Genomic DNA, 26,992 nt, shown 5'->3' with positions numbered 1-26,992 from the left:
CATATTTTTATGGGGAAAAAAAAACAAACCAGAAGTTGGGGCAAGCTAAGTTAGGTATTTAATTCTTCAACAATGGCTCAAAAATATCAGAGATGCACATGACTTTTCCTTTGGTCTACTGTCCTTATTTAAAATGACAGCTTATATGTTTTTTTGTTCCCCCAAGTCTGCATCAGCTTAATGTAACTTGAAAATGATGGTCGAATGGTCATATATATGCATATGGATATCTTGTGGTATCAAAATGCCAAAATGATAGGATGGGGTAGAGGTGGGTTGTTTTATAAAAGTTAAATAATAATTAAAAAAAATCATTCTTCTTGTAGCCAATCTTGAATAGAACCTGTGACTTTTTTTGTGCGTTTTGATTGAGATTATGATTAATTGTAATAATATGGACTAGTAGTTGTTAGTGCGGCTTTTATCCGCTTTAGTTTTGCTTTTTAGTGTGTTAGTCATGTTGCTCTCTTGAACTTGGTTATTTGAAAGTCATGTTGATATCATATTTTGTATTGTTGAAGATCATCTAATGAAGTTGTTCTTTGATAAAATAAAATAAAAACTACCATTGACCTAAAAAAATTATGAGTTCCTCTGTTTATATGAAAATTTGAAAGATTTACCCCTCTTCTTACTCATCTCATACTATCCTAGTTGTGTTAAGGCCCGAACCTAGTTCTGGTGCTAGTTACATACATGATCATCTGGTTTAGTAACACTGATTTTTCACTTTATGCAAGGATATTTTCAATTCAAATATTATAAATGAGACAATTGTTGAATGAAAAAAAAAAAAAAAAACAAGTTGAGTTGAGGTTTTCATTTACGTGAAGATTAGAAAGATTTACTCACATTCACAAGCATTGTAACTTCCCACACAAAATGTAAGCAATGTGCACTGTGAATGATATGGAAGATGTCCAAGTTGGCTGTGCTTCATTTGACAGCAACACAATAGAGCAGAGTGCAGACCACAAAAAACAAGGAAGTGACACAACAGAGGCCTTGTGACTTTGGATTCCACTTAACCCCAGCAATGTGGAATTTGATTTTTTTTTTTTTTTTTTTTCCTTGTTAGGTTGAAGTGGAATTTGAATTCATTTATTTACTGGTATGTAATTTTTGCTGGTTCTTTTTAGATACCAAAGTACTACAGCCAGCTAGCTTTGGGTTTGGATTTTGTTCTCAATTGGTTACCTGGATTCCATTTTGATTCCTAGGTACAGCAGTTCTTTGTTTGAAGTCCGTTCCCAAACCCAACTTTTGATGTGGCTCCAATAATGCCAATTCTGAACCCCACAACCAGTACTTTCTGCCTGCTTATTTAGGTAACCTTGTCCTAATTCCCTTGGGGTTTATATGTTAATCTACTTATCTATTTATAATCAATATACATGTTGTATTGTGTATCTTAAACCCTAAGGAATTAGGATAAGGTAACCCCATATAAGCAAATCCATTTCCATTAAGATTTAAGATAAACATTTACACCAGAACAAGGCAAAGACATCATATTGACAGATCCTTTATACCATAGAGAATAAAGCCAAACCCCAAAAGTGAACTAGGCTTTTGTTTGTGACAGAATGCCAGCAACAATTCCAATATAAAGTTGTTCTCTTCACAACATATCAAATTCTTGAAAAATCAGTAATTAGAGGGTTTCCAACCTCCATTACAAATGTAATACCAAGTTTTCAGCTATAAGAACATAATTACAAGCTCAGTGTGTATTCAATTACCCAAGATGGTTTCCCATTCCAAATTGCTCCTATACATATCCCTTTTTTTTTACTTTGTCAACTTGACAACAAAACACAAGACGCTCTTCCTTAGTTTCCTCTATTTGAGCTGTTCATTAATGAAAAGTATTGGATGGAGTGAAAGGATGCTTAGCATCAAACTGAAGGGAAATGCCTATTAAGGTTGTATGGCAATGAGTAGAACTCTTCACTCCTAGTATCTGAGTCAAAATTCCTGAATTTTGCCCACCAGTGCCGGCCACTATCTCTCCGAGTTGCGCTGTGTTGGCGACTGACAGTTAAGTCCAAGAAGAAAGCAATTATAATTGCCACTGTTGCTGGGGATGAAAAAATTACTTGCACTATATTGTTGAACTGCAAGAGTAAATAACCAGCATTCTGGTGTTAGCACAGAGTTTTCTGTAAGACAACAGTGAATCTTTGAAGATAAATTGCAATTCAACTACTCACCCAAGTAGAACCAGTGTGAACAGGACCATGACCAGAAGTTGCGAGGTATTCGTTAAAGTATTGGGGCACAGAAAGACCCATGAAGAGAGCAAAGCCAACAATGAACTTTGACCTATAGCTGTTTAGGTTGCAGAACTGGAGCAAACCAAGACCAGCAGAAGCTGCACACCAAACAGTACATATCATCAAAATTTCAAATCTACAGGTTATATGTGACCAAGCATGGACAATAAACTGAGAATTATTCATAGTATGTTCACATAAACTTTAAAAAAAAGCCAATAATACATTTTCATAGTTATGATATAGGAATGAAATGCGTACCAACATAGGCATAGAGGACGCAATACAAAGCCGCCACAATAGGTAATGGTATAGAAGCAAGAACAGCCCCAAATTTTCCTGTGAATGACATAATTAATGACACCTTAGACCACATAATGTAAACAAAGTCAATAAGATGCTAAGCTCCTGCTTGCATTCACTTAGTTTATATCCTTATTGAGAAATTAAGCATCCAAATTAGATAAACAGTTAGCCCAGCAAAAATATAGAATATTCAAGATTTAGATTGCTAAACAGAACACTGAACCTAATACAGAGAAGAAGAGCATAAAGCCTGCCGATATTTGAATTACTCTCCGACTTCCAATATGCGTTAATCCCAAAAGACCTGCATTTTCACTAGAAAAACAGGGTAAGATCATTAGATCACATGTTTACACAATATGGCAAATATAGTTTCTTTCTTCTTTTTCTCTCTCAGTTAACAATTATTTCTTCTTTAGATATATTTTCACTAGAAAATGCAGTGAGCTAAATGCCTACAACTAGGGCACCCACGCACTCAATGCACAAAACTACAGGCCCTTGTAATATGGATCGAGAACTGTGATTAATGTACTGTTCTACAGGATTATATGCAGACAAACTTATCCAACAATCGCGGGAAAGCAATCTCCAGATTTCGTATAAATCAACATCTTTGCACTTTGTTCATCTTTTTTATATGCCCAGTAATAAAAAATTGGTAAAGGTTGTGGCATTCTAGCAATATTGGCTATGCACTTGTAAGCCAGTTAAACCTTTTACAAATTGATTATGCACACTGTATAGTTGAGTCAGAGAAGCATTTGTCCTTATGGAATTCTACAACGATGGATGTCATAACTTCATAAGTTAAATGTTTACACTGATGCCGTGGAACCAGTTAATGTGCCAAATATGCCATCCAGAAATGTGTTTATGCCCTGAAATTTTTACAAGACCAAATAAGTGTCGCAGAACTAACAATTACAAAGTGTCTACAAATCTTACTATAAAGTTGTGATTAACATGACAATTCATAGGACCACTTCCTACCTGCCAGCCAATACCTCTGCTGAGAACAGAAGGTGGTAGAGGGGTGGCACTCCCATATCTTGATGCGGCAATAAAGGTACCGGTTGACTGCCCCAAACGAAAGGGAGAAAGGATATGTCAGGGCAAATGAAAGTACTGTGTATTCATTTTGCAAACCTTTCATAGAGAATCATATTTCAAAGAAAAAGATAGCATTAACATAAGATGAGAAAGTTACACAATGCATCCTTACAAATCACAAGTACATTTAATTTAAATTTTATTCTTTGTTACAGTGTCAAGAAAACCATATGTGAAGGCATACCAACAAAAGTTTCCCAAGACATCTTAACAAGGATGTCTGGTCTACTTTATGTATATATACTATGTAAAATGAACATCTGTATGCATAATTGTAATCTTGAAGTATCAAAATTAGAATAGGAAATTCAATAAAGAAAACAAGAATGAACTTCATAAGCGTTTACCTCAACAATGGCAACAAAAGCTGCAGCCATCATTGAAAAAGCATCCCCAGCATTAAAATCAGGACGCCCCCATTGAAATGGATAGGGAACCCTTATCCTACATATGGTGAAAAAAAGAAACATTATTCAATGTCATACTATTGTTCATCTCTCTAAATTAAGAAAAATATTTATATAACTGTTACAATGATACAAGAGTTTTGACAATGCAGGACTAAACTTCTGGAACATGAAACTAAATAGGAGTTGGGGGCATTGTTTATGGAGCCTGAGTAAATGACCTATGATAATCAGACTTCAGTTTTTGCTTTTATTCCCAAACAGAAAAAGTAATAAGATCCTATGATTACTCAAAACAGGACTTTAAGTTAGAACTTTAAGCTTACCAACGAGCAGAGCTAACAAGCCCAGAACGATCAGTGCGGCAACTTCTTTGAGTTATAGGAGATCTTTTGTCGTATGCACCAGCTGCAGTCAAAATTTCTGCATATACCCATACAATTGCAACAGAAAATAGTACTGCAAATCGGTGAAATATAGGCAGTTTTAACTTCATCGTGTACTGCAGTAACAAGGGTTAAATATTAGAAGATAATTAATCAGAGTAGATATGCAGGATTTACATTCTATAAAACAATATAACTTGAGAAATTGATAATTAAATTGAAGATGACTGCAAGAAAATGATAGTTGAGGATTCTGCCTACCTGCGATAGAAAAACCAGTATAATCAATGCTGGTAGTCCAACTTCAACACAGTTTGCCAGCTGCAACCATCAAGTAGGAAGAAAGGGTGTGATGATCCAAACAAATCAATACCTCCATGTAGTTGAAAGAGAAACTAAAAAGAGTCTTTGAGATTAAAAGTTTAAAAGTTTTGCAAAACTATTCTCAACCACCTACAGTGATATCTAAATAAAAATCAACCAGAGCTCATTTATTATAATATGTATAACAATGTTTCAGAACATTTCTTTATTCCTATGCAAGTTCAAGGAACACCAACTGACTCATACCTTGGATGGGCCCTGTCAATTTGGTGGCTTACCACCAGGCTTTCACATAGGCACAATCCCTTGGAATATAATCCATGTTAATTTTTACCCCAACATATCAGATTTGTTGACTTAACATGAATCAGAACTCATGGTGTGCATGAGGGAAAATAGCAGCAGTTTCATATATACCAATCACTTGCAAAAAGCAATAAGGCAATGAAGGGTTCAGCATGGTTACCTGAGGGAAACCAAATACAAAGAACCCAAGTCCAGTAAGCGTCACAAGAGGAACTGCAGAGAGAGGGCTAAGAAACCTGCATCAAGCCACATCAATAATCAAGTTCTTTCTTACGCACAATAATAATAAGTAATAAGCACATCATCAGATTCTAATAGCTTTAGTGCCACAACCTACCTCCCAAAAATTCTCACAAACCCCAAGAAGCCAAGAATCATCTGGAAGAAAGATGCAACTATGACTGCTCCTTGTATTGCTCTCATGGATTGTTTAAACCTCTAACAAAGCATTCACAACCCATAAGAAAGACCATAAGTACAAATGAACTAAAAAATACAGGACATCAAATCCATCAGGCTCCCTTTATAAGTCATCAAACACGGAAGAAAGAAAGAGTACATGGTAATCATTTCCATGTAAACCCTTTCCTTACCATCCATAAATTCTGCCCTAGAGTCCAATAGAGTGCTTAAAATAGGAGAAAGGAAAATGACAAATTGGATCAGACCAACCTGGTGGGGGTCTATGTATACACTGAACCTCCGGGATAAAGCAATGGAGACAGCAGGGATGATGAAGGCATAAGAACCCCCCATCACAACAGGAAGCCTAGTCCCAAACACAGTCTGCAAGAGTGTGTTAATACCCGCAACAAAGAGCAAAGTTTCTATCACCTCAGCCTTCTCCACCTATTAACATAAAGGTAGAGCAATTACTGTTAGAAAGACCATGCAAGCATGAATCAGAAATGGGAAACAAGAAGCTAAGATTTTTCTTTTGAAAGAGGTCTTACATCGCCACCACCCATTAGAGGGACAAGTATGGTTGGAATGATCACAGTGGTCCCAAGCATTACCAGGAAATGCTGAAATCCCAAAAGTATGGCTTCAGCTGCAACCAATCAAACAAATTTTAGTAAATAGTATAACAAGATATAATACTTTTAGAGGGAAGAGAATAAAATTTTAGAGGGAGAAAACAGAAAACAAATGTTAACATACAGGGGAGCCTAATCAAAGGAATAGAACGTAGGCCAAAATGGAATTACTTTAATGCTCTGATTGGTTTGCCGGAAAATGCAGAAAAACGAGAAAGGCAGAGAGGGGTGATACTTGAAAGAGTTAGAATCATGAAACGTAAAAGACTCGAGAGAAAACACTGAAACACAAAGCGAAGAGAAAGTTCATTGGATTATTGTGTATTTACTATTCAGAGATGAGAAAAAGTACTATATTAGTAAAGGATTCGACTTTATCCAATTCCAAACTTCCTCTCGTTTTTTTTCTCACAAAGATTTGTCTCTGGAAACCATTTTCTTTTCTTACAATCCCCTTTTTCTTAGTAGCCAAACAAAACTTAGGGGGTAAGAGAAAACAGAAAACACAATATAAAATACATGGGAGTCTTAAAAAAGGAACAGAACATTTCCAAATGGAATGCTCTGATATGTTTGCCGGGAGATGCAGGAAAACGAGAAAGAGAGAGAGGGGTGAAACTTGGAAGAGGTAGAATCACAAAATTTAAGAACTCAAGATAAAACACTAAAACACAAAGAGACGAGAAAGTTGATGGGATTTGTGTATTCACTATTTAGAGATGAGAGAAAAGTATCATGTTAGCAAAGGTTTCAACTTTATCAAATATCCTCAGAGACTAGTCTTTGCAAACCATTTTCTTTTCTTACAATCCCTTTTTTTCTTGGTAACCAAACAAAACTGACATTAACGAGAAACCGAGAATATTTACAAGTACCATAACCAAAATGATACATATATTTTCACACTGATTTTTTACCCAAAAACAAAAACGGAAACTTGATCCTATAATCCATGTAAGGTAATGTAATGGAAACAGGGTAGTGCTCTGTGTGTGTGTATTAGAGAGAGAGAGAGAGAGAGAGAGAGAGAGCTACGCCATGGAGGAGAAGATGTGACACAGAAGTCGACGCCGGGAAGTTGGTCCTTGATAGGGTGTGGTTGGAACTCATCCACCTTTTGTGCTCCACCTCCTCCAGCCATTGTTGGAGAGAAAGCAAAAGGCTAATGGAGCTCACGCTCTCAGACGCAGAGTCTCTCTGCTTTCTTCAACTTCTGTATGTAATGTTACTCTGTGCTGGGGTGTGCAGTGTGGTCTCTCTTGTCTAAAAGGGTGACATGAGCTGAGAGGTTAAAGGGGTACGATTTCGTCGATGTGAGTCTTTTATAATCATTAACAGGAGAGATGAGGGATTAGGCAGATACGTTATGACTTAATTCCATCAAAAACTAAATTTATCACCAATTTGCCAAATTACATTCCTTTCTTTCAATTCAACAACAATGTTTTCTATCAGGTTTTACTCTAAAATTACTTTGTACCTCTCTTAAAACGCGGATTTGACTCATATTTATCCTATCAACATCAATATAAGTGGCACCTTTATTAAAGTTGTGGTAAGTAAATGTGGCGTAAAGCCCTAAAATATTATTACTCATTTTTTTAAGCATTTCCTCGTCTAAAATATATATTAATCTTAATAATATTTAGATACTCGTGTCGTGTTGTCCTCCAATTATCTTATAATTCAAGGATTTAAGAGTGATTATTTGTGCATCTAAAGTCTTATGTTCGATTCACCTCTCTCAAATTTTTCTTGTATAAAAGAAAGGGTAATAGAGACTCGAGCCAACATCAAAACTCTTGCAACATTGTATGTGCACACAAAATTACAATGTATGGAGACGACTATTAATGTTAATGATAAATGTGAAAACTTTCGTAGAGGGGATACATGTATGTAAGCATTATTTTTGGTCAAGAGAAAAATTGACACAACACAACTCAGCCTCACCCGTTTTCTGATAAAACCGAGTGCGGTAACATTTGAATTCAATCTCATATGTTGTCCTCCTACAGTGCCTCTACTATGTAATATTATTAAAAGGATTTTTGATTTGATTTTCCAGAAAATATTTTCAAGATTCTCATGATTAATTTTTCTGTTGTGGACATGACAAGCCTGAATTACAGAAGTTGTACTAGTTTTTGCTTGGAGATCAAGAACTTGAATTTTTTTCTAATTTTATGTGGTTTTGGCGGTCACATGACATGTAGGGTTCCTGAAGAGGAGAGCAGCTGAGACTGAGAGCCCTACAGAGCAAAACCAAAACCATATCTCAGTGACAGACGAGCTGCAGGTTGCAGACTTTGCAGCAGCAGCAGCCTATCATATCCTCTGATCATGTCAAAAAGAATATTGACTGTTACCAACAAAAAAGAAGAAGCCTTTTTTTTGGTATTATTTTGTGCATATATAAAGATTTTTTGAGACCTTATTGAGTTGATGAGATAAAAAAAATGGTGGTTGGCTTGCCAAAGAAACCGTCCCCATTTAAGGACTGAAAAAGAGGGGCTGTACTCTTTCTGTGAGGACTGCAAAAGTGGCTTGACCCTTTTTTCAAACCTGCAAATGTCTGTTTGTTTTGTCCAAAACTTGTTTTACTCTTGGAATTTCTCAATTCTCATTGGTTGGATTTTTATGTATGGATGGATGGAGAGCAAGTAAAGGACTACGGTCAAACAAGAGGGTGCACCAACCTTAATGCTCTTCCTTTTCCCAAAGTTGGGTTTATGTTTGGTGAACAACAATCCCTAACCCAAGTTAATTACCAACCCTCTTAAAGAAGAAGCTCAGAACATTCTTCGGGTAACAAGAAATGCCACATTTGTCTTGGTTTAGTATCACAAGCTTTGATATTGGCAATTTGGGTTAGGACTTTAATTTAATCTAGTCATAAAGTCATTGGATTTGGCCATTGTGAATGGTGTTTTTAAAACGGGATTTTGCCAAATGCATGATATATATAGACACATAGCTAAAGTTACTTTCATACTTTTTTTAAAAAACACGAGTGGTAGTCTAAACTACAAGAATGAATGGGGCTTCTCACACACACAGTACCATAGAGATTCGAACATGAGATCACTAGTCTATAAATCAATAACTTTTTTCATACCATATGTGGATGAAAGGAAAAAATAACATAAATTAGGCTTTTGGGTATAAGTTTTGTTTTAGTGAGCTTCTAAATACACTCAAAGTTTAAATCAGTACACCCATGCTTAGGCCCAGACAAGAAGCACAATGTGATATTTTTTTTTGGGCTTGTGCAAATAGAAGTGCACAAAGAAAAATTGCTTAGAAATAACCCACACCACACGCACAAAAGGAAAAATTAATAAAAATTCTGAAAATGATTGACTGTCCGATGCAAAAAGATATTTCTTTGGCTTTCAAGCCAAGAAACCGAGTTTATTCGTTCAGAAAATGATACGAGTACCCATCTTTCCACCTTCAAGGCTTCAACCTCTCACTTAGTCTTCTTTTCTTTTTCAAAACCAAGTAGATGATAAAACTTTTAAAACAATTCATTATTAAGTAATTAGGTATGAAGGCTGATGATATATATTTTTTTTAACTCTTTTTTCAACTCACACTAAATAGGTCGACCCACAATATTTCCTCTCATTTTCCAATTGTTCGTTAATGTTTTTCCTCTAAACAGAATAATGTTTTGAAGTAAATTTACTTTAAATTTTGTGAAAAATTCAATCCAATTCAATTCTACGTACGAAATTCGAATAGAAAGTATAATTTGTAGCTTCGTTTGTGGGGCTTGAATTACCTAGTAGTTCTTGCGGCCTTAGCCGAAGATTAAGCACACATAATATACTCAAGTACGTAGAAAATAAAATAAAAGCCCTGAAAATGATTGAATGACCAATGCAAAAGGATATTCCTTTTCCTTTCGAGCAAAGAAACCGTATTGATTTGTTCAGAAAATGAGAATAGTCTCTTTGTTCTAGTTAATCTATTATTTTCTCTCTCTTTATTTTTTTAATTTGATAAAAAGAAAATCTATTTTAAATCAAGGAAATATTTCTCTTATGACAATTTATTCTTAAATAATTAGGTATTAAACTAAAAATCTCTTAGTCTAATGATACTTCTCTTCCAACTTTGAAATGTGTATCGTGATGCTATATTTAGTGTTTTTTTCAACTCTATCACTTAATGTGTCTCAAAACAAAAACAAAAACAAAAAAACAAAGGAAGACTTATTCTCAATCAAATTATTTGAAAATTTATCAACAGATTCTTAAACCACGAATAAAAGTTTCTCAAAATAGAACATCACGTTCTGTTTAATTATTCTTGCATGCTACAAGCTGTATCCACGTCTGTATGTGCGTGTTTGAGGAAAAAAATAAGAGAGAAAAGAAGACAGATTCAATCGTTGATTGATTGAAGCATATGGCTACGTTGAATGTGTCAACTTGTTTTGATTGAAATTGATTTAGGACTTTGCAATGGTTATTCTTATAAGGGCTAGATCAAGTGACTCAATGAAATTTCCAAAAGCCTTTTTATTGTTGGTTTTATTTGGGCACGGACAACTTACAAAATTACAATTTGTTGTGCTACAAAGTAACTTTTATTTGGGACATACAACCCCTATGGAGAGGGAAAGTAAGAATAAATACTTTCAACCATTGAAACTACAAGTTTTCCGCTATTTATAGCTTTTGTGATGGTATATTTCCAATCTTTTCTTCAAGGTAGAACATTTTAATTATGTTGTTGAGTGGTGGTAGTTATTCAAGCATTCCCTTAAGGTGATAATTTTGACACTCGGAAAATCACTTTTGAATTACCTTGCAAGTGAAATTTCATACTTTGTTCTGAAAGCATGACAATTAGTTCTTAATTGAATGATACTTCTTTCTAATGATGAAATATGTCTCAAGTTCGAATCTCCATATTCTTTATTGATTAAAAAAAAAAAAGTTTGTATTCTCAAATAATGTAGACGATTTTCCAAATTTTACACGTGTTATGAATTACTAATTCAAATGCAACACGTTTTCCGGTGATGGTTAGCAGTTACTCCACACAGTTGAAGTTTTCCTCCTCTTTTTCTCACTTAACAAAATCCGATGTGTCAAACAAAAAACAGATAGTTTGTTAGCCGCTATTTACTGCAGACCAGTTTAAATCAACAAACCTCCCTAGATTTTGGATACTGGTGGAGACAAATCTCCCTTGGTTCCTTGCCCTAATAAATACAAAAAATATAGATCCTAGCTTTTTGCATTGTAACCAAGAAATATTAAACATATTTTTGACTTAGCAATCAATCAAGAACACCAAGAATGAGTGATCACAGCCACCACCAGCCTCCTCCTCAACAGCAGCCTCTCAATGATGTTCCTCCTCAGCAGCAGCCTCCTCAAGGTTAATTATGTTTTTAAAAAAAACCTATTTCCTTGTTTGTTCCTTATGGTTTCTCTTGCATGTGTATGAATATATTTGTTGGATATATAATCTTGGAATTTTCAAATCATAGGTTTTTTAAAAAATATTTTGTTATATGGGGTACGGTTTAATTTGGTTTTTGCAAATAATGAATTAGGTTATCCACCACCAAATGATGGATATCCCAACAACATTTATCCACCGCCGCCACCGTCACCACCACCTGAAGGACATTCCAAATACGCTCACCTGCCACCTTCATATCCCCCACAAGGAAATTCAGGGGATGTTTATCCCCCGCTAGGACAAGGACGAGAACAAGAACAATCATGTGATGTTTATCCCCAGCAAGGACAAGGACGAGAACAAGAACAATCACGCGATGTTTATCCCCCACAAGGGCAAGGACAAAGACAAGAACAATCAAACAACATTTATCCCCCACAAGAACAATCAAGCAATGTTTATCCCACACGAGGACAAAGACAAGGAGAAGAACAATCGGGGGACATTTATCCCCCTCGAGGACAAGGGCAAGAACAAGAACAATTGAGGGACATTTATTCCCCACAAGCACAAGGACAAGAACAATCCAGGGGCATTTACCCCCCACAAGGACAAGGACAAGAACAATCAAGGGATGTTTATCCCCCACAAGTACAAGAAAAAGAACAACCGAGGGACGTGTATTCCCCACAAGGACAAGGACAAGGACATTCTCCACATCGTGGGTATCCTCCTCCAGGCTATCCTCAAGGTTCTCCACCTCCTGGATATCCTCCTCATGGTTATCCTCCTCAAGGTTATCCTTACCCTCCCCAAGGCTATCCTTCCCCAGGCTATCCTCCTCCCGGATATCCTCCCCATGGCTTTCCTTCTCCTGGATACCCCCCACATTACCGTCCACCGCCTCCCCATCATCAACCAAATCCTAGTACCAGTAGCACGGGTTGTCTACAAGGCTGGTACGTTATGCCCTTTCTTATTTTCTTTCTTTCTCTATGTAAATGTACGTTATGTCCTAAAATCTTAACTCTTCTCCTCCCTCACTTCCTGATTTAAGCAAGCTCATAGGTTCTTGACCCATATTTAGGATTAGGATACTTTAAGTTTGGTTTTATTTATTTATTTATATAAATATAAATATAAAAAAAATTTGGTACGATTCAACTCAAATTTGAGCTATCGCATAAAAAAAATTAGAAAAAAAAAAAAAAAAAAAAAAACTCAATTTTTAGCTACGATAGCTTGGTGTTTTTTTTGTGGAGACTTGAGGATGCTGTCATTTGGCATGAAAAACGCTTCTCCAAAAAAATGGAGAAGCTAAGCTAAGAATATTATTTTTTGTTGAGACTAATGGTAGCATGCACATAACTTTTTGTCAAAATGTCATTCTTTATGTCATATGATAAGCTAAGGATGATTTGACCATTTCAATTTGTGACATTGGCTTTTAAATTGGGGTGTGCGATGCCGTACGTTTTCGTTTGATGCAATATACAAATGGGTTTTTGAATAGTTTTTGTTTTTACTAGGGAGCCAAAGGGGATATGGATTTCGTGCTTTGGCCATTGGGCTTTTCTGTAGTGATCTTATTTTTTTAATTAGGAAATTTTGATTTCTGTTAAGGAAACATATGAACTAGTCTTTAAATTTTTCTTTCTTATTGAGAGGGGTGATAATATACTAAATTCACACATACACTATACGGATGCTACGACTCGAAACAAAGACCTTATATGGGAGAACAATTACTCCTAACCACTATACTAATGAGTCATTTGTAAAGTGGTATTGATTATTAAGTTAGTGCAAACTCTAATTAATTTGTTTTCAATTTGATGAATGGTGCAGTTTGGCTGCACTCTGCTGTTGCTGTATGTTGGATTGCTTATGGGGCGGAATATGATTGGTCTTATTTGAGCGGATGCTATACAAAACTTTCCCAACCTTCATAGCCTCACACAAAAACTTACGATGATAGCGAAGAATGGAGTGCTATGAATTGTAAATATTAATTAGGAGATTTGTTACTCATAGTTGACTTATTGGGTGTAATTAGGGTTTAAATTACTTTTTATTTTATTAGCACGACAACGTAATCTTATATATTTTCATGCATGAAGAGAAAAATACGTCTCAGAAAATTACTCTAATTGATTGTTTCACATTGAATCTTATCTCTTATTATCCCTCTTAAAAACCACTCTCTAATTGATGTGAGGCGACAATAGTAATGCTTCTATGTACCACCACTCTCACCACCCTATCATCGTTTCAATTGCGACTATTTAACATGAATCTTTCACTGGTCCCATCAAATTGAATGGTACCAATTATTTCCTTTGGTCCCAAGTCAAGATTGAGAAGGACTTCCTCAACTCGACACCACATACCCAAATTACAACTTGTGGAGGGTTGATAATTACGAAGTGCAAATGTAGCATGCATGAAATTGCCAATATAGCAGTGGCCTATATAGCAAGAGGATGTTGATGTTTTCACTAGCGGATTCAGAAATTTTTTAGTAGATGTGTAATATTGACTGAGTATGAAAAATGGTTTTTGGGAATAATTATTTTCTCAAGATAATTTTTTGCGACTTTTATTCCTTACACATCAAATAAGAAAACTTGATTTTATGGGATTTTAGTATGAAGTATATATTGACTTAATGAGCCACCATTTTTAGCCTAAATCGTATTTTGCACTAAAACCGATGTTTCATATATTTGATTTGGTGGGAATTTGATTTTTTAGTATTTTTATTTGAATCCAAATTGGAGGTACTTCCTTATTTACATTGTAACCTTAAGTAAATTGAGTAATATAAAAATAAATGAAAGTAAAAGGACAAAGACATTTACTTAAATGTTGAAAATGGAAATAAGGTAATATGTACATCAGTTAAGCAAAGGGGTAATTTGAAGCATCTACAATTGTTTTTCTGGCAAAGAGAGGTGCAGCTGCACCTCTTTGTGCCTTAATAGGTCCACCACTGGATGTTTCCCAAGTTTTACGCTATTTCTCCCTTAAGGATTGGTGTTGAAATTCTAAACTAATCCTTAATATAAAATACTTAACAAAATATTTTCTGTGATGAAAAATAAGAAGTCCGACGATACTTATGTTAAATGACTCTTAATATTACTTAATTCGATGATGAATTATCCCATCTTATGTTGTGAACAAAGAAATTAAAAGAAGTTTTCTTATTTCTAATAATTCAAATTTATTTATAAAAAAGATATAAAAAATTAACACTATGAGTATACAATGACTCATATAGTGCATACTTTAAATTGAAAAACATTAACTGGTTAGTTGATACCGCACTAATTGAACATGTTTATTGTATCAAAAATCGAGTTATTGAATTTGAAATTAAACAGATTTATTTATTGTTTGTGTGAACCCATGTCAAATAATTGTCTATCTACACGAACTTCAATTCGTGTCAAATAATGATTTATTTAAACCCTTTTCAATTTGTGACTGTTAAAATATAGTCTCAAATTTACCTCACCTAATTTAATTTTCACATTCACTGTAAAAATAAATTACTTTTGTTTCCTTTTTTCTTCTTTTAACAAAATAAAAAACAGACGCCAATAAGGTCCAATCCAATGAAAAATGACTTTACTTGCATACTAGTAGTAGTGTGTGTGAAAAACTCTAATTTAATATTCTATAATTTATCGTAAATTAGTTTATCATTTGTATTAAAATAATAATAATAAATAAAAGAAAGCGGCAAGTTATTTAGTGCAGGTTAGTTTAAACAAACCTTCCTTCAATTTGAATATTGGTAGAAACAAACCTCCTTTTTTTTATTTGCTCAGAGAAACAAACCTCTCTTTTTTAACAACTCCGATGTCGCATTCATCTTTGTTGCCTTTCTTATTCTTATTTTATTTCATTAAAAAAAGACCAAACAACGTATTTAAAACAAATCCCCTCTCCCACATCCAGCCTGTCCCCTCCAAGCCCTCTCTCTCTCTTTGACTCTCCAACCACAAATAACTTCTCCCAACTCTTCCATAACCAAAAGAGTAACAAATAACAAGCACAAGAAAAAAAGAAGAAAAAAAATCAGATCTTTTCTGAGTTTCTGGGCTTAATTTGCTACAGCAATCCATCAAGAACACCACCAAGAATGAGCTATTACAACCAGCAACAGCCTCCTGTTGGTGTTCCTCCACCTCAAGGTAAGCAAGCAAGTCACATCTTCTTTTCCCAATATTTGTTTTTTTTTTCTTGATTTTGTTCAGATCTATGTAAAAGCTTGAAGAATTTAATTAAAATTTGAATTTTGTGAAATGGTTTTTGTTCTGATTTTGGGTTTTAATTCACTTTTGTTGGTTTAAATTGTAATGGAATAGGTTATCCACCGGAAGGATATCCCAAGGATGCTTATCCACCAGCGGGATATCCCCCTCAGGGATATCCTCAACAGGGATACCCTCCACCACAGGGCTACCCACAACAGTACCCTCCTCCCTATGCTCCTCAGTATGCCCAGCCTCCCCCTCAACAACAAAGCGGTAGCAGTGGCTGCTTGGAGGGCTGGTATGTAATTTTGTCCTCTCTTCTACCTCTGTTTGTTTTTGTAAAATTTGTGAAACTGAGTTGGGTGTTGACTCAGATCTGGGTTTATCTGAGTTGGTCTATCTGAGTTTGGCGCGAGTCAACTCGGTCGTTGAGACTTAACAGTCAAAACATGTTTTGCACGCTTCCCTAGAAAGATAGGTTCACATGAATAGTCCTAGTCTTGGCCAGGAGCCAAGATTTTTGTTCCCAAAATTACCCTTTCCATGCCACCAGAGCAGTGGGTAAAGTAGTCATTTTGGTTTGTCTTTCTCTTTTTTCGATGTGTTTTAAGGTCGCACAAACGACAATGATTGTTCGTTTCTGAATATAAGTACCAAATGGTGTTCGATTTTTAAGAGGCGTTGTCTGATATGTTTTTCAATTGCATGAAATGCTGCAGTTTGGCTGCTCTGTGCTGTTGCTGTCTGCTGGATGCTTGCTTTTGAAGGGAGCTGTGGATCAAACATGACATTGAAGCCTATTTGATTGGATTGCGCACAAAATTTGAATCCCTTGTTGGGTTGTCGAATTTATCTATCTATTACATTTGTGTAGTTTTTGTTTTTCATTTTCATTTGACGGTCTATTTTCGTAAGTAATATGAACATCTGTTTGAAAAGGTCACATTGGTTCTTTCTTGCATTTTCTTATGTGCAATTATGTTATTATCAAAATTTGATGAAAATGTTTCTTTTGGGTTGGAAGCATTGGGGATGAAGGCAAAAGTTGTGGGAGATTTTGAGGTTCTTTGTGGTGGAAGTACATTTGGACAAGGATGTTTCCCTCATTCCCTATAAGGAGACATTACTCATTTCTAAGAAGTTTGATACATATACAAAAATAATTCATCCAAAATACAAAAAGAAAAATTTACGCACACATGTCATATTGCAATTGACAGGACTGTAAAAGCTCATATTTATATGGTAAGGGGGGGAAGTATTTTACTTTGTACAACTATATGATTTTGGAAGCATTTAGGCTCCGTTTGGTTTATGGAAAATGAGAGTTGTGATGGGGTTTGGTTTATGGAAAAGGAGAGTTGTGATGGGAATGAGAAATCAATTGCTTTTCCATATTTGATAAATTCAGACATAAGAAATGGTTGTATGGCATATAGAAAAATAGGGACAAAAGTGAAGTCCTCCCAACTTGAATTTTGGCTTTGTTGGGTTGTTTGAGGTGAAGGGTTGGATTTTGTTCTTTGGGATCATAAAACGCTGGAGGAATATTACCTCCGAGCTAAGGAATATGTTTGATTTGATGCTTTTGTGAAAGGCTCGTATTTTTTAGTTTCAGGAGGTTGGCATGGAATCTTACATCAAATCAAAGACAACTGAAGAATTAAAAAAAGGAAAAAGAGGGAGAAAAGCCAGAGTGGCAAGTTGGCAAATTTGTAATACCACAATTGGGTGTTTTGGGGTGGAATTTTGGTTCAATTGAAGCAATTGATCAAGAATTAGTTCGACAAAGACAAGTCTATTTGTAAAAGAGTTCAAAAATGAAGCTAATTTGTCAGCAAACAGATATGAAGGATATGTGGAAGCTATATGCTTTGTCATCCAACAATAACTAGAATCGTTAAAGATGTAAAAACCCAGAATGAAGAATGTGTAGAAGATATGTACTTTTTCATCCCAGGATGACTAGAATTGTTCAAGAGGTAACAACCCATAAGAAGGTGTATGTCAAATATATTTCCTTTCGCACATAGGATGGTACCACAGTGGAAAAGTGGACCAAATTCCCCCCTCATCTCACATCCCAAGTGCATTCAGATTCGATTCACGTATGAGATAATCTTAAAGCAATCCAATATATTTCCTTTCGGACCTTTAGGATTAAGTTATATCAGATTCAAACATAACTCTGCCCCTCGTGAGGGAGGATAGATAGAAAGGGTTAGGCTGTCTAAGATCGATCGATGCCTCCATATTTTTCAGTGTGGTTCAAAATCTTTCCTTTCTCATTTCAAAAATAACAAATAAAAATATTTCCTTCTTTTCCCAGACACTGAAGAGGTAAAATTTCTAACAAAAATAGACATTGAAGAGGTAAAAATCTAACAAAAATACACATTCATGGGGCTGAGTTGATTCAGATGAATGCCAACTAATATATCCACGGAAGGATTTATATATTCGTGTGTATAGCAATTGAGTTGTCAAATGACTTCGCACTAACATGGCATGTTTGAGCTTATCCTCATATCTTATAATTGGAAATTTATTATTAATACTCATTCTTAAAAAAATAAAAACCAACTAAATGCTAGCAAGAAAAAAAGAAACTGTTGTTTTCCAAGAATACACATCATACCATATATGAAGAAATGAAAAAGAATAATAGTTTCTTGTTTCCTCGACACTAACATGACCAATACGTTCCCTATTTACATTAGCATCTTCATCATCTGCGAATTCATTTTAGATAATTATCAACCTTAACTCACTACTAATGGATTCATAAGTTGCATCATCTCGCGGAAAATGATAGTTTGTTTATGCCTCCTAACAATGCACATAATTTACATGTGACTCCATTGTAACATTAAATTATACGAATTATCGTAACATTAAATTATACGAATTATTGTAACATTAAATTATACGAATTATCGTAACATTAAACTACATAAAATGGACTAAAACAATTAAAATTATATGGATCAAATTGAAAACGAGATCAAGCTAGGAACCAAATTTGTTGTTTCCACACCGGTCCCCTTGCACCATTTTTTTTTTCTTCTCAAAGGGTAATAATGCAAGTTAGGTAATTAAGCGAAAGCTCAGACAAATTATTCAATGGCTTATAAAAACACACCTTATTTGTAATTTATGCATGTATAATATAACTATATTCATATTTAGGGGTTTAGCGTTTAGAGTTTAGGGTTTAAGATTTATAATTTAGGGTTCAGGTTGTAAGATTTAGAATATATAGTTTAAGGGTTAGGATTAGGGTTTCCATCAAAATTGGCTTTTCCTTAATCTCTAACTCTAAACTCTAAACCCTAATCCTATCTATGAACCCTAAACCTTAAACTCTAAACTCCAAATAAATTCTAAACCCTAACGGTATTTCAAATTCCACGTATTGAAATAACTCTAAGTGTAACGGTATTTCAAATTGCACATGTCGAAATAAGTTTTAAGTTCGAATCTCTATCTCCGTTGATTGAAAAAAATGTATGGAAAAGTTTCGAATGCCCTAATTTTCGCGCAACAGGCAAACCTCTCTGGACCCCACATGCGTGTACCCTTGTAATACATGTCACCAGGATAGTCAAGTTGAACGGAAATTCAATGTTACTTTTGGCCAGCAAGGCCTGAAACAGATTTTTCGTGTCGACCCGCAAAAAATCCCAGGTGGACAGGAGAGAGCGCCAGAGGGCAACCATGCCTTCACCTTCCCCGACCTCGAACTGAATTTCAAATCTCAGAGCCCAAAACACCAAATTTTTTTAAAAAAAAAACCGCAAATCAAAATTAAATGAAAACCCGATAAAAATAGACCTCGACGACGAAGAAATTTTAAATCATTCACAGTCATTTTGGCTTATCTGGTAATTTTCCTTTTCCTGATTACTTTTTTTTAAATTTCGTTTAATTACGACTCTTTGTTTTATGCATTTATGAAATTCGAGGTGATTTGAGCATTTTTATAAATATTTTACAGGGAAATGGAATTGTATTGGATTTCCCTTTTGGTTATTAATTGTTAGGGATTTTAGGGTTACTGGGTTGTATGAAATGGAGTTTCAGGTTCAGCCATTAAATTTTCCCAGTGGAAGATTTTAGGGTTGGGTTGGGTTGGGTTGGGTTTTATCTTTTTTGAATTATGCAAGAAGGATTCGGTTTTTTCATGATGATATTACGCAATTAAATTATAAAATTATTGTTTTCATTTTCGAAAATTATAGATAACTGTTGTTTGCATATTTGAGTACGGCCGAGTTGAGGTAAACTTTACTGAACTGAGAGTAAAATAGATGCTAATTGTCAATAAAAGAGTCTTATAGGACATCCCTGTGATCTTAAAACAGCTCATAATGAATCCAGTTATATGAAATTGAACAAAAGGAAAAAGAAACTGAAGGTAGAACAATGGATGAAACTCCTTCTTTGTTTTATATTTCTTCACACAATTTCAAATTGTTGCATTTCAAATCTAGATCCTTATGCAAACTATGTTTTGCAAAACTCAGTAGCTGAATTTTTTTGTTCAGTTATCTTAGTCTCAATAGAATTTTACATTGATTTTCAGTTTTGATTATAAATGTTGAGTGTTGTTTTTTTGTTAGTTTTAATAATTTGTTAATGTTTGAAGTTTGTCTTCGAGTGCACATTCTAATCTAGACCACTAATCTGCAGATTGATTCTCTGGTGGAGTTTTTTTGTTCTACTCTTTATGGGTGCTCCAAAGCAGAAATGGACAGCAGAAGAAGAAGCAGCCCTTAAAGCTGGAGTTGTTAAACATGGGGCAGGAAAGTGGCGAACCATACTTAAAGATCCAGAATATAGCGGCGTCCTGTATTCTCGTTCAAATGTAGATCTTAAGGTAGGGTTCTTTTAACACTACTACTTGTTAAGAAGTATCGTTAATTTCATCATGCTTGTTCCAAGTTCGAAATTTCGCCCTAACCATCAATAGGTTTAGCCAGTGCATTTATAGTATTCATGATGTCAGATATGAGGTTTGGCGATACTCTGATCAATTCTTTATAGATTATTAAAATTGACGGTTTTGCTAGACTATGCTTCAGTAAATAGTTTATAATTTTTTTGTTTTGATGGTGGATAGGATAAGTGGAGAAATATGAGTGTCATGGCAAATGGATGGGGCTCCCGAGAGAAGGCTAAGACAGCAGTTAGAAGAATGCATCCGGTCCCTAAACAGGAAGAAAACTCTATGGCTCTCAGTACTGTTGTTCAAAGCGATGAAGATGTCATGGATGCTAAGCCTATTGCATTTTCCAGTGATACACAGCAAACTTCTGGTCCAAAAAGATCCATTGTGAGGTTAGACAGTTTTATTGTATTTCGTGTTTTTCTTTTTAAACTATGCGGTATGTTTGAGAGTTAATTTTTGTTCATGCTTGTAGGCTGGACAATCTTATCACGGAAGCTATAACTAGCTTGAAGGAGCCTGGTGGTTCTAATAAAACGGCTATTGCAGCATATATAGAGGTAGCCTTCTATGTCCAACAAACAAAATCTGTGGTATTTTGAATTGGCTTGCTATTTCTATGACACATTCCACTTCAATCCTGTCATACAATTGATTGACTGTATAAATATTTCATGAAGTTGAAAAACTTCACAACATAAGTGAGAGGTTGAGATGACAGTGATGTGTTTCAGTGTGCTCAGTCAGCTAAGGTTTTCATAGTGAATCATTTTAAAGGAGTTTAGTGTATTTTGTTTTTATTACTTGAGTTCAAGTTGCATTTTCGCTCATAGGGGGCTTTTGGCATATATGCCATCCTCACTGCTGTTCTAGAAAGGATCAGGGTTCCATAAAAAACAATTACTAGCCGCAGTAGTTAAAAAGAAAAAGAAGGAATATATATATTAAGAAGATAATGCCCTGGAATCTGCTCTTCATTGTCCCTTGCAGGGGAGGCTCTAAAATATACAGACATCCTTGATTAAACACATAACTTTTTGGGGTGCGGACATTTAGCTTTAAATTGTTTCCATTACGCTTTGTTTTTTATTCTTTCATTCTTTGTATGTTCTTTGTGATTCCTTGAGGATATTTTTCTCCTTTTTTTCCTTTGAGGGATTCTAGAAAAAAGTATTGAATGGTGAATGTAATTTAACCCGAATAGCCATTGATTGATTGGTTTTGGAGATTGACAGTTTTCAGTCATATCATGGTTCAAGACAAGTGGGCATTCTATTTTCATTGATAAGCCTATGCAACATTATGGAATTGGCATTGCCATGCTCTCTTGGGTTCCAATATTTAAAGAAATTGAGAAGAACAAAAATTTAAATAGTGGTTGGTCTGCTGGTTAATCCCTACAAGAAGACACCCTATCCACCAGAAATGATTTCTTACGCAGGGAACATGTCTTTCAAGCCTCCTTATAACAATTATGAATGTTCAATTTCATCTTATAGCCATAGGCTAATGTAATTTGTAATGTAAACCCCCCGTATAATAGCCTAGCCTTTTAAAGACGTGGTTATGAAAAGGAGTTTATGCCAGTGCATTGCAAACCCCCTCCCCCTCCTAAACAAAAATGCAAGTTGACTTTTTACGACACTGAATCAGTAACGTTATCTCTGGGTTCACTGATATGTAATTGCGTATCATCCCAAGGTTATACAATCCAATTATATGGTATGTGAAATCGAATAGGTTTTTAATCATAATTTTCTAAATACGGCTGAATAAGATCATTAATTAATTTCATCTCATCAATAATCATGCTATGTACCTACTGTCCGTACATTGGGTATATCTAATAGTTCTTATTTGTTATTTTAATGCTTTAGAGTTCTATAATATGCTAGCATTATTTTCTAGCTATTATTTGGTTATCTGCTCACCCTGAGAGTTTTGGTTTGGTAGGAACAATATTGGGCTCCTCCAGACTTCAAGAGGCTATTGTCTGCGAAATTAAAATACTTGACGTCAAGCCGTAAACTGATTAAGGTAAATATATTATGTAGTCTAATAATCTCAAAAAAATGACCTGTATATATAGCCTTTATGATTTTTATTGGTGTTAGATTATTTGGTTTTTGTGAAATGAATAATTAATGACTTCTTAATGTGCATGTACTTGCCATTTTTATGAACTTACAAACAAGTGGGACTAAAATGGATAAAATTGCCTCATGCATAAAAAAAATTAGGTTTCCCAAGGTTTATCATCATACTGGAATGTGCGAATGCTTTCTGCATACTTTGCATTATAGAACACTTTTAACCAATTGTGTATTTGGTTAAACTGTAATTTATTCTTTGGAACGGGATGGTTGGCCTTGGTTGTGGTTGTGGACTACTATAAAGTTCTGGTTAATAAGAATAAGAAGAACAATAATAATATTAATGAGGCCAAAGGGGGATGGAAGGTCCTTGGTTGCAGGAGTAAATTCTCACTACCATTGGAGCTAATAGGCCCCACATGATAATAATAATTTGTATTATTTTAATAATATTAAGAGCTATGTCCATTTACTCTCTACATGAAAGAAAGGAACCCAATTTTAATTAATGAGTAGTTGTTCTGGTTGAAATTTCCTTAAAGGTGATTGTCGGAATTAATTAATGAGGTTTAGAGGATCAAATATTTAAACAGTATTGCAGTCATCCTAGATTTTATCTTTCTTTAACCAATCTGTTTGGGCACATGATAAAGTGCAACTTCTAAAACTTTTATGGCTCATGTAGTACAGTAGTACCTTTGCCCCTCGGTTCAGGTTGTCTGCTTCAACTCCTAATGGTGTAGAGAGTTGAACTCCGTTTTTGTGGGTGTGGGGTTCCTATATTCTTCTTCTTCTATTTTTCCTTTCAAAAATCAAGAAAAATAGTTTTACGTGTTCTAGTTTCCACTAATCTTTTGGACTTTTTCTATATCTGATTAAATCGCTATCTAGACACCTTGGATCAATTACTTTACTTTTTGAGTCAACAGATAGCAATTTAAACTGGAATGTTATCTCTCCTTTATTGTCCTGCTTTTCCCGGTCCATTTTTCCTCTTTTTACGTAGTTGTCCCCCCTCCCCTTCGTGTTTTCATTGTTCAATTTGGGGACAAGGCCGAAAAACTAAGCCTGAGAGAGAACACAAAGCTCTTGCTTTGAGGTGATGGTCGAAGAGATTCAAGTCGGTATTTTGCTTTTCCCTACATTCCACTCTCTCTTTCCTTATATTGCCTACTCCAATTTTTCCCCCTTTTGTTAAACTGTAATTAGGGTTTAGGTTTTCATGATAAGGATTTCAGTTCGATCTCAGCGTTTCTGTAGTGCTTCCATGATGTTGGTTCCACGAGGGCTTAATATATTCATGTTGGATTCTGATATCATTGTTTTATTCCTATATTTATTATTTCTTTCTTTAGTGATCCATTTTTGAATGTTGGCAATCCAGACTTGGTTTATTTTTTCTTGGTAGTGGTGTACTGACGGAGTTTGTACCTTAGTTTTTCTTAGATATAGTACAGATAAACCAAAAAGAAGCAGCTTTCCTTTGATGGCTTATTGTTCCCCAAGCTTTGAATGTGCTGATGATATATATATGGGTGATTGAATTTGTTGTAAAATTTTAATTCATTCCATATTAAAGCTTTATTAAAATCATCGGATGTGTGCCATGCCGAGTATATCTACCTATTTTTGAGAGAGGATATTAGACCAACTTTTAGATAAGTAAATGAAGGTGTTAAGACATGATTTATGAAACATAGCTTCAAGAGAGTTTGTCAATGATTTGTTATTTGATCGCATTGTTTAGGCATCATTGGACAAAAATGGAAAAGTAATGCCACTTTTTGCTTATCAGTTATAAATATGATTTATATATGGTCATATCTCATATTGAATATGGATCTTGATGGAAATATGGACGATCTAAAAGTATGGAAGTTTTTGATGACGATCCAAAAATATTGTGTCTAATATTCATTCTTGCTAGAAAGAGTAATATCATGGATATTATTATATTTAATACTTACTGGTACTTGGATGATATCTGATTTACTTAGTCTACAATATTATTTTGTTCGTGTGTTTCAATTGGGATTTTCTTTAATTAAAATAAATAAAGAACACTAGTTATAACATGATATTCCTTAAGAGATGTTGCCCTGGGTTTACATAAACTCATCATACACCTGGAATCGAATGTGGTTGGCATATTTTCTGTTGGTTATGTTCAATATAGGGGCTTGGCTGATTCGAGTTTGATTTAATTTCTAGTATTTTTTTTTTTGTTTTCACAGGTAAAACGCAGATACAGGATTGCACCTACTCCAGCGTTTTCTGAAAAAAGAAGAAATTCCTCAATGTATCCCTTCGAGGGAAGACAGATGGTTTCTCCAAAATTCGATAAGGATGATGCCACCATGCTTATGAAAGCGCAGATTGATTTAGAGCTTGCAAAGATGAGGACGATGACCCCACGAGAGGCTGCTGCAGCTGCTGCTCGAGCAGTTGAAGAAGCCGAAGCTGCCATTGCAGAAGCTGAGGAGGCAGCTCGGGAAGCTGAGGCTGCAGAAGCTGATGCTGATGCGGCACAGGCGTTTGCAGAAGCAGCAATGAAGACACTAAAAGGAAGAAATTCCGCGAAGATGGTAAAGTTCATATAGTATGTTATCTTTTTACAGTGAATTTATTGTCTTGGCTTGAGTTGAAGTGCTTACTTCTGGCAAAACGACAATGACTAGTCTCACAATTGTAATTCTCTGTGTGTGTATTCTATACTATTATTGAAGAAATCCCCTTTGTTTCTTCCAAAAAAAAGAAGAAATCCCCTTTGTTGTTAAACAAATATGATGATTATACATTACCTTAGTTTTTCAGTTCAACTTCTACTCAGTATCTCTTTCTCAACCAATTCAGTCTCCTTCCCTGCACAAAACCTCTCTCTTCCTACCTGAACTCCAACCACGTTGCACACATAACATGTGTTTGTGGACGCTTCTAAATTCTAATATGCGCGCATTTGAACTTTGTTGTTTGATAAGAGAAGTGTAAATGTCCTTATAAAAGTAGTTGGGGGTATATCTGGCTTTGAGTCTAGTTGGGCAATAATTTTTAGTTTAACCAATATAATGAGGTCACACATACCTAACTGCCATTTCTCTCTCTCTCTCTCTCTCTCTCTCTCTCACACACACACACACACACACACACACACTATGAAGCTTTTGAATTTAATCTAATTTTTCCTGTAAACATGTGCTGCAGATGAATCGACCTTGATTGTTCAGAAAAGGCTATAGCTATGAACCAGAAGTTTCTCGGGATCGACACATTGTTTTATTGTAATTTGTAGATTATGTCAAGGCCGTTTTGGCAGTGCGAGATAGATTCCAAATTCGCCTCAACTGGTCGACACAGGTGGATTCTTAGTTTGTATGTTGATTAGCTTCATTGTAGACAGTAAGTATTGAGACCCCATCTGGTTCTTGGTTGTAGTTCATTTCCTTTTAGAAATTTCAAATGCAGAAACTAGAACTCATAGCGGGATAGAAAAGTTTTTAGTTTTAACTGGATGTATGTTTTGTAATTGTCTTATTTTGATTTGTTTTTCTGGGCCTTCAAGATAGAAGTGGAGGTAGCTGTCATTAGTTGAGTTAGTTAATTTATACAGCAACATGTATATGCTTTGGATCAAACTGTTCACTTTGACCCAATGACAGTTTTGCCCCCTTCGTTTTGAGCTTCTATGTAAATTGTGTCTGCCGGAAATGGACAGTTGGAACTTGGAATATATATGGCATTTATTTTACCGACCCTGTATTTATTTTTTATCAATGGCGGAGGGGAGATTCAAATTTAAGATTCTGTTGAGCGGAAAGGAAAAAATAGTTTTATGAAATTTTCTTCTCAACAACAAAATATAGAAATGGTAAGCCATTTTTTCCTTGTGATACCTATAAAACATTTGACAGGGTTAAAAGTGCAAAATTTCCCCGCGTGACTGAGGGCTCGTTTGGAAAAACGCTTTTATTATAAAAATATTGAAATTTTCATAAAAAAATTCCAAATGCTTTTGCTTCCTTAAAAAGCCCACGGGAGTCTTTCTCCTTTACAAGCACAACAGCAACAATATATCGACCATCCCCATGAGTTTTTTCTTTCTTTTTCCAG

At 35.1% G+C, this 26,992-nt stretch overlaps 4 protein-coding genes across 4 annotated transcripts; 3 read left to right on the top strand and 1 right to left on the bottom strand.

Annotated features, from left to right (window-relative positions):
• Window positions 1-1,701: 1,701 nt before the first annotated feature.
• Window positions 1,702-7,296, bottom strand: LOC117637255 (nucleobase-ascorbate transporter 4). Its single transcript, XM_034372101.1, has 14 exons — window positions 7,191-7,296; window positions 6,072-6,169; window positions 5,791-5,967; window positions 5,456-5,556; window positions 5,279-5,354; window positions 4,750-4,809; window positions 4,429-4,604; window positions 4,043-4,139; window positions 3,576-3,662; window positions 3,405-3,463; window positions 2,806-2,897; window positions 2,538-2,615; window positions 2,214-2,374; window positions 1,702-2,117 (listed from the first exon to the last, which is right to left on the bottom strand). Exons 1-14 carry the CDS (start codon window positions 7,294-7,296, stop codon window positions 1,899-1,901), a joined length of 1,587 nt encoding a protein of 528 aa, XP_034227992.1. The 3' UTR covers window positions 1,702-1,898.
• Window positions 7,297-11,381: 4,085 nt separating this feature from the next.
• LOC117638150 (basic salivary proline-rich protein 2-like) lies at window positions 11,382-13,566 on the top strand. Its single transcript, XM_034373261.1, has 3 exons — window positions 11,382-11,552; window positions 11,731-12,538; window positions 13,428-13,566. Exons 1-3 carry the CDS (start codon window positions 11,471-11,473, stop codon window positions 13,480-13,482), a joined length of 945 nt encoding a protein of 314 aa, XP_034229152.1. The 5' UTR covers window positions 11,382-11,470; the 3' UTR covers window positions 13,483-13,566.
• Window positions 13,567-15,526: 1,960 nt separating this feature from the next.
• On the top strand, window positions 15,527-16,805 carry LOC117637522 (cysteine-rich and transmembrane domain-containing protein WIH2-like). Its single transcript, XM_034372429.1, has 3 exons — window positions 15,527-15,781; window positions 15,956-16,142; window positions 16,564-16,805. The coding sequence occupies exons 1-3, from the start codon at window positions 15,730-15,732 to the stop codon at window positions 16,607-16,609; spliced, it is 285 nt and encodes a 94-aa protein (XP_034228320.1). The 5' UTR covers window positions 15,527-15,729; the 3' UTR covers window positions 16,610-16,805.
• A 2,665-nt stretch (window positions 16,806-19,470) lies between these two features.
• On the top strand, window positions 19,471-26,630 carry LOC117638212 (telomere repeat-binding factor 1). Its single transcript, XM_034373342.1, has 7 exons — window positions 19,471-19,728; window positions 20,537-20,723; window positions 20,967-21,184; window positions 21,268-21,352; window positions 22,746-22,829; window positions 25,120-25,470; window positions 26,087-26,630. Exons 2-7 carry the CDS (start codon window positions 20,574-20,576, stop codon window positions 26,099-26,101), a joined length of 903 nt encoding a protein of 300 aa, XP_034229233.1. The 5' UTR covers window positions 19,471-19,728; window positions 20,537-20,573; the 3' UTR covers window positions 26,102-26,630.
• Window positions 26,631-26,992: the final 362 nt, after the last annotated feature.

Source organism: Prunus dulcis, chromosome 8 (genome assembly GCF_902201215.1).
Source record: "Prunus dulcis chromosome 8, ALMONDv2, whole genome shotgun sequence".
Classification (NCBI taxonomy): Eukaryota; Viridiplantae; Streptophyta; class Magnoliopsida; order Rosales; family Rosaceae; genus Prunus; species Prunus dulcis.
This window is presented reverse-complemented; position numbering and strand designations above follow the sequence as displayed.

What these genes read in the sequence shown, in the direction of transcription:
- LOC117637255 (XM_034372101.1), bottom strand. Translation starts at nt 7,296, where the DNA reads ATGGCTGGAGGAGGTGGAGCACAAAAGGTGGATGAGTTCCAACCACAC. An exon ending in CTTGTTAGCTCTGCTCGTTG is followed by an intron (nt 4,140 to 4,428) that starts GTAAGCTTAAAG and finishes CACCATATGTAG; the next exon opens with GATAAGGGTTCCCTATCCAT. An exon ending in GCAGAGGTATTGGCTGGCAG is followed by an intron (nt 3,464 to 3,575) that starts GTAGGAAGTGGT and finishes TAAAAATTTCAG; the next exon opens with GGCATAAACACATTTCTGGA.
- LOC117638150 (XM_034373261.1), top strand. Translation starts at nt 11,471, where the DNA reads ATGAGTGATCACAGCCACCACCAGCCTCCTCCTCAACAGCAGCCTCTC. An exon ending in TCAGCAGCAGCCTCCTCAAG is followed by an intron (nt 11,553 to 11,730) that starts GTTAATTATGTT and finishes ATAATGAATTAG; the next exon opens with GTTATCCACCACCAAATGAT. An exon ending in ACGGGTTGTCTACAAGGCTG is followed by an intron (nt 12,539 to 13,427) that starts GTACGTTATGCC and finishes TGAATGGTGCAG; the next exon opens with TTTGGCTGCACTCTGCTGTT.
- LOC117637522 (XM_034372429.1), top strand. Translation starts at nt 15,730, where the DNA reads ATGAGCTATTACAACCAGCAACAGCCTCCTGTTGGTGTTCCTCCACCT. An exon ending in TGGTGTTCCTCCACCTCAAG is followed by an intron (nt 15,782 to 15,955) that starts GTAAGCAAGCAA and finishes GTAATGGAATAG; the next exon opens with GTTATCCACCGGAAGGATAT. An exon ending in AGTGGCTGCTTGGAGGGCTG is followed by an intron (nt 16,143 to 16,563) that starts GTATGTAATTTT and finishes GAAATGCTGCAG; the next exon opens with TTTGGCTGCTCTGTGCTGTT.
- LOC117638212 (XM_034373342.1), top strand. Translation starts at nt 20,574, where the DNA reads ATGGGTGCTCCAAAGCAGAAATGGACAGCAGAAGAAGAAGCAGCCCTT. An exon ending in CCAAAAAGATCCATTGTGAG is followed by an intron (nt 21,185 to 21,267) that starts GTTAGACAGTTT and finishes TCATGCTTGTAG; the next exon opens with GCTGGACAATCTTATCACGG. An exon ending in CAAGCCGTAAACTGATTAAG is followed by an intron (nt 22,830 to 25,119) that starts GTAAATATATTA and finishes TTGTTTTCACAG; the next exon opens with GTAAAACGCAGATACAGGAT.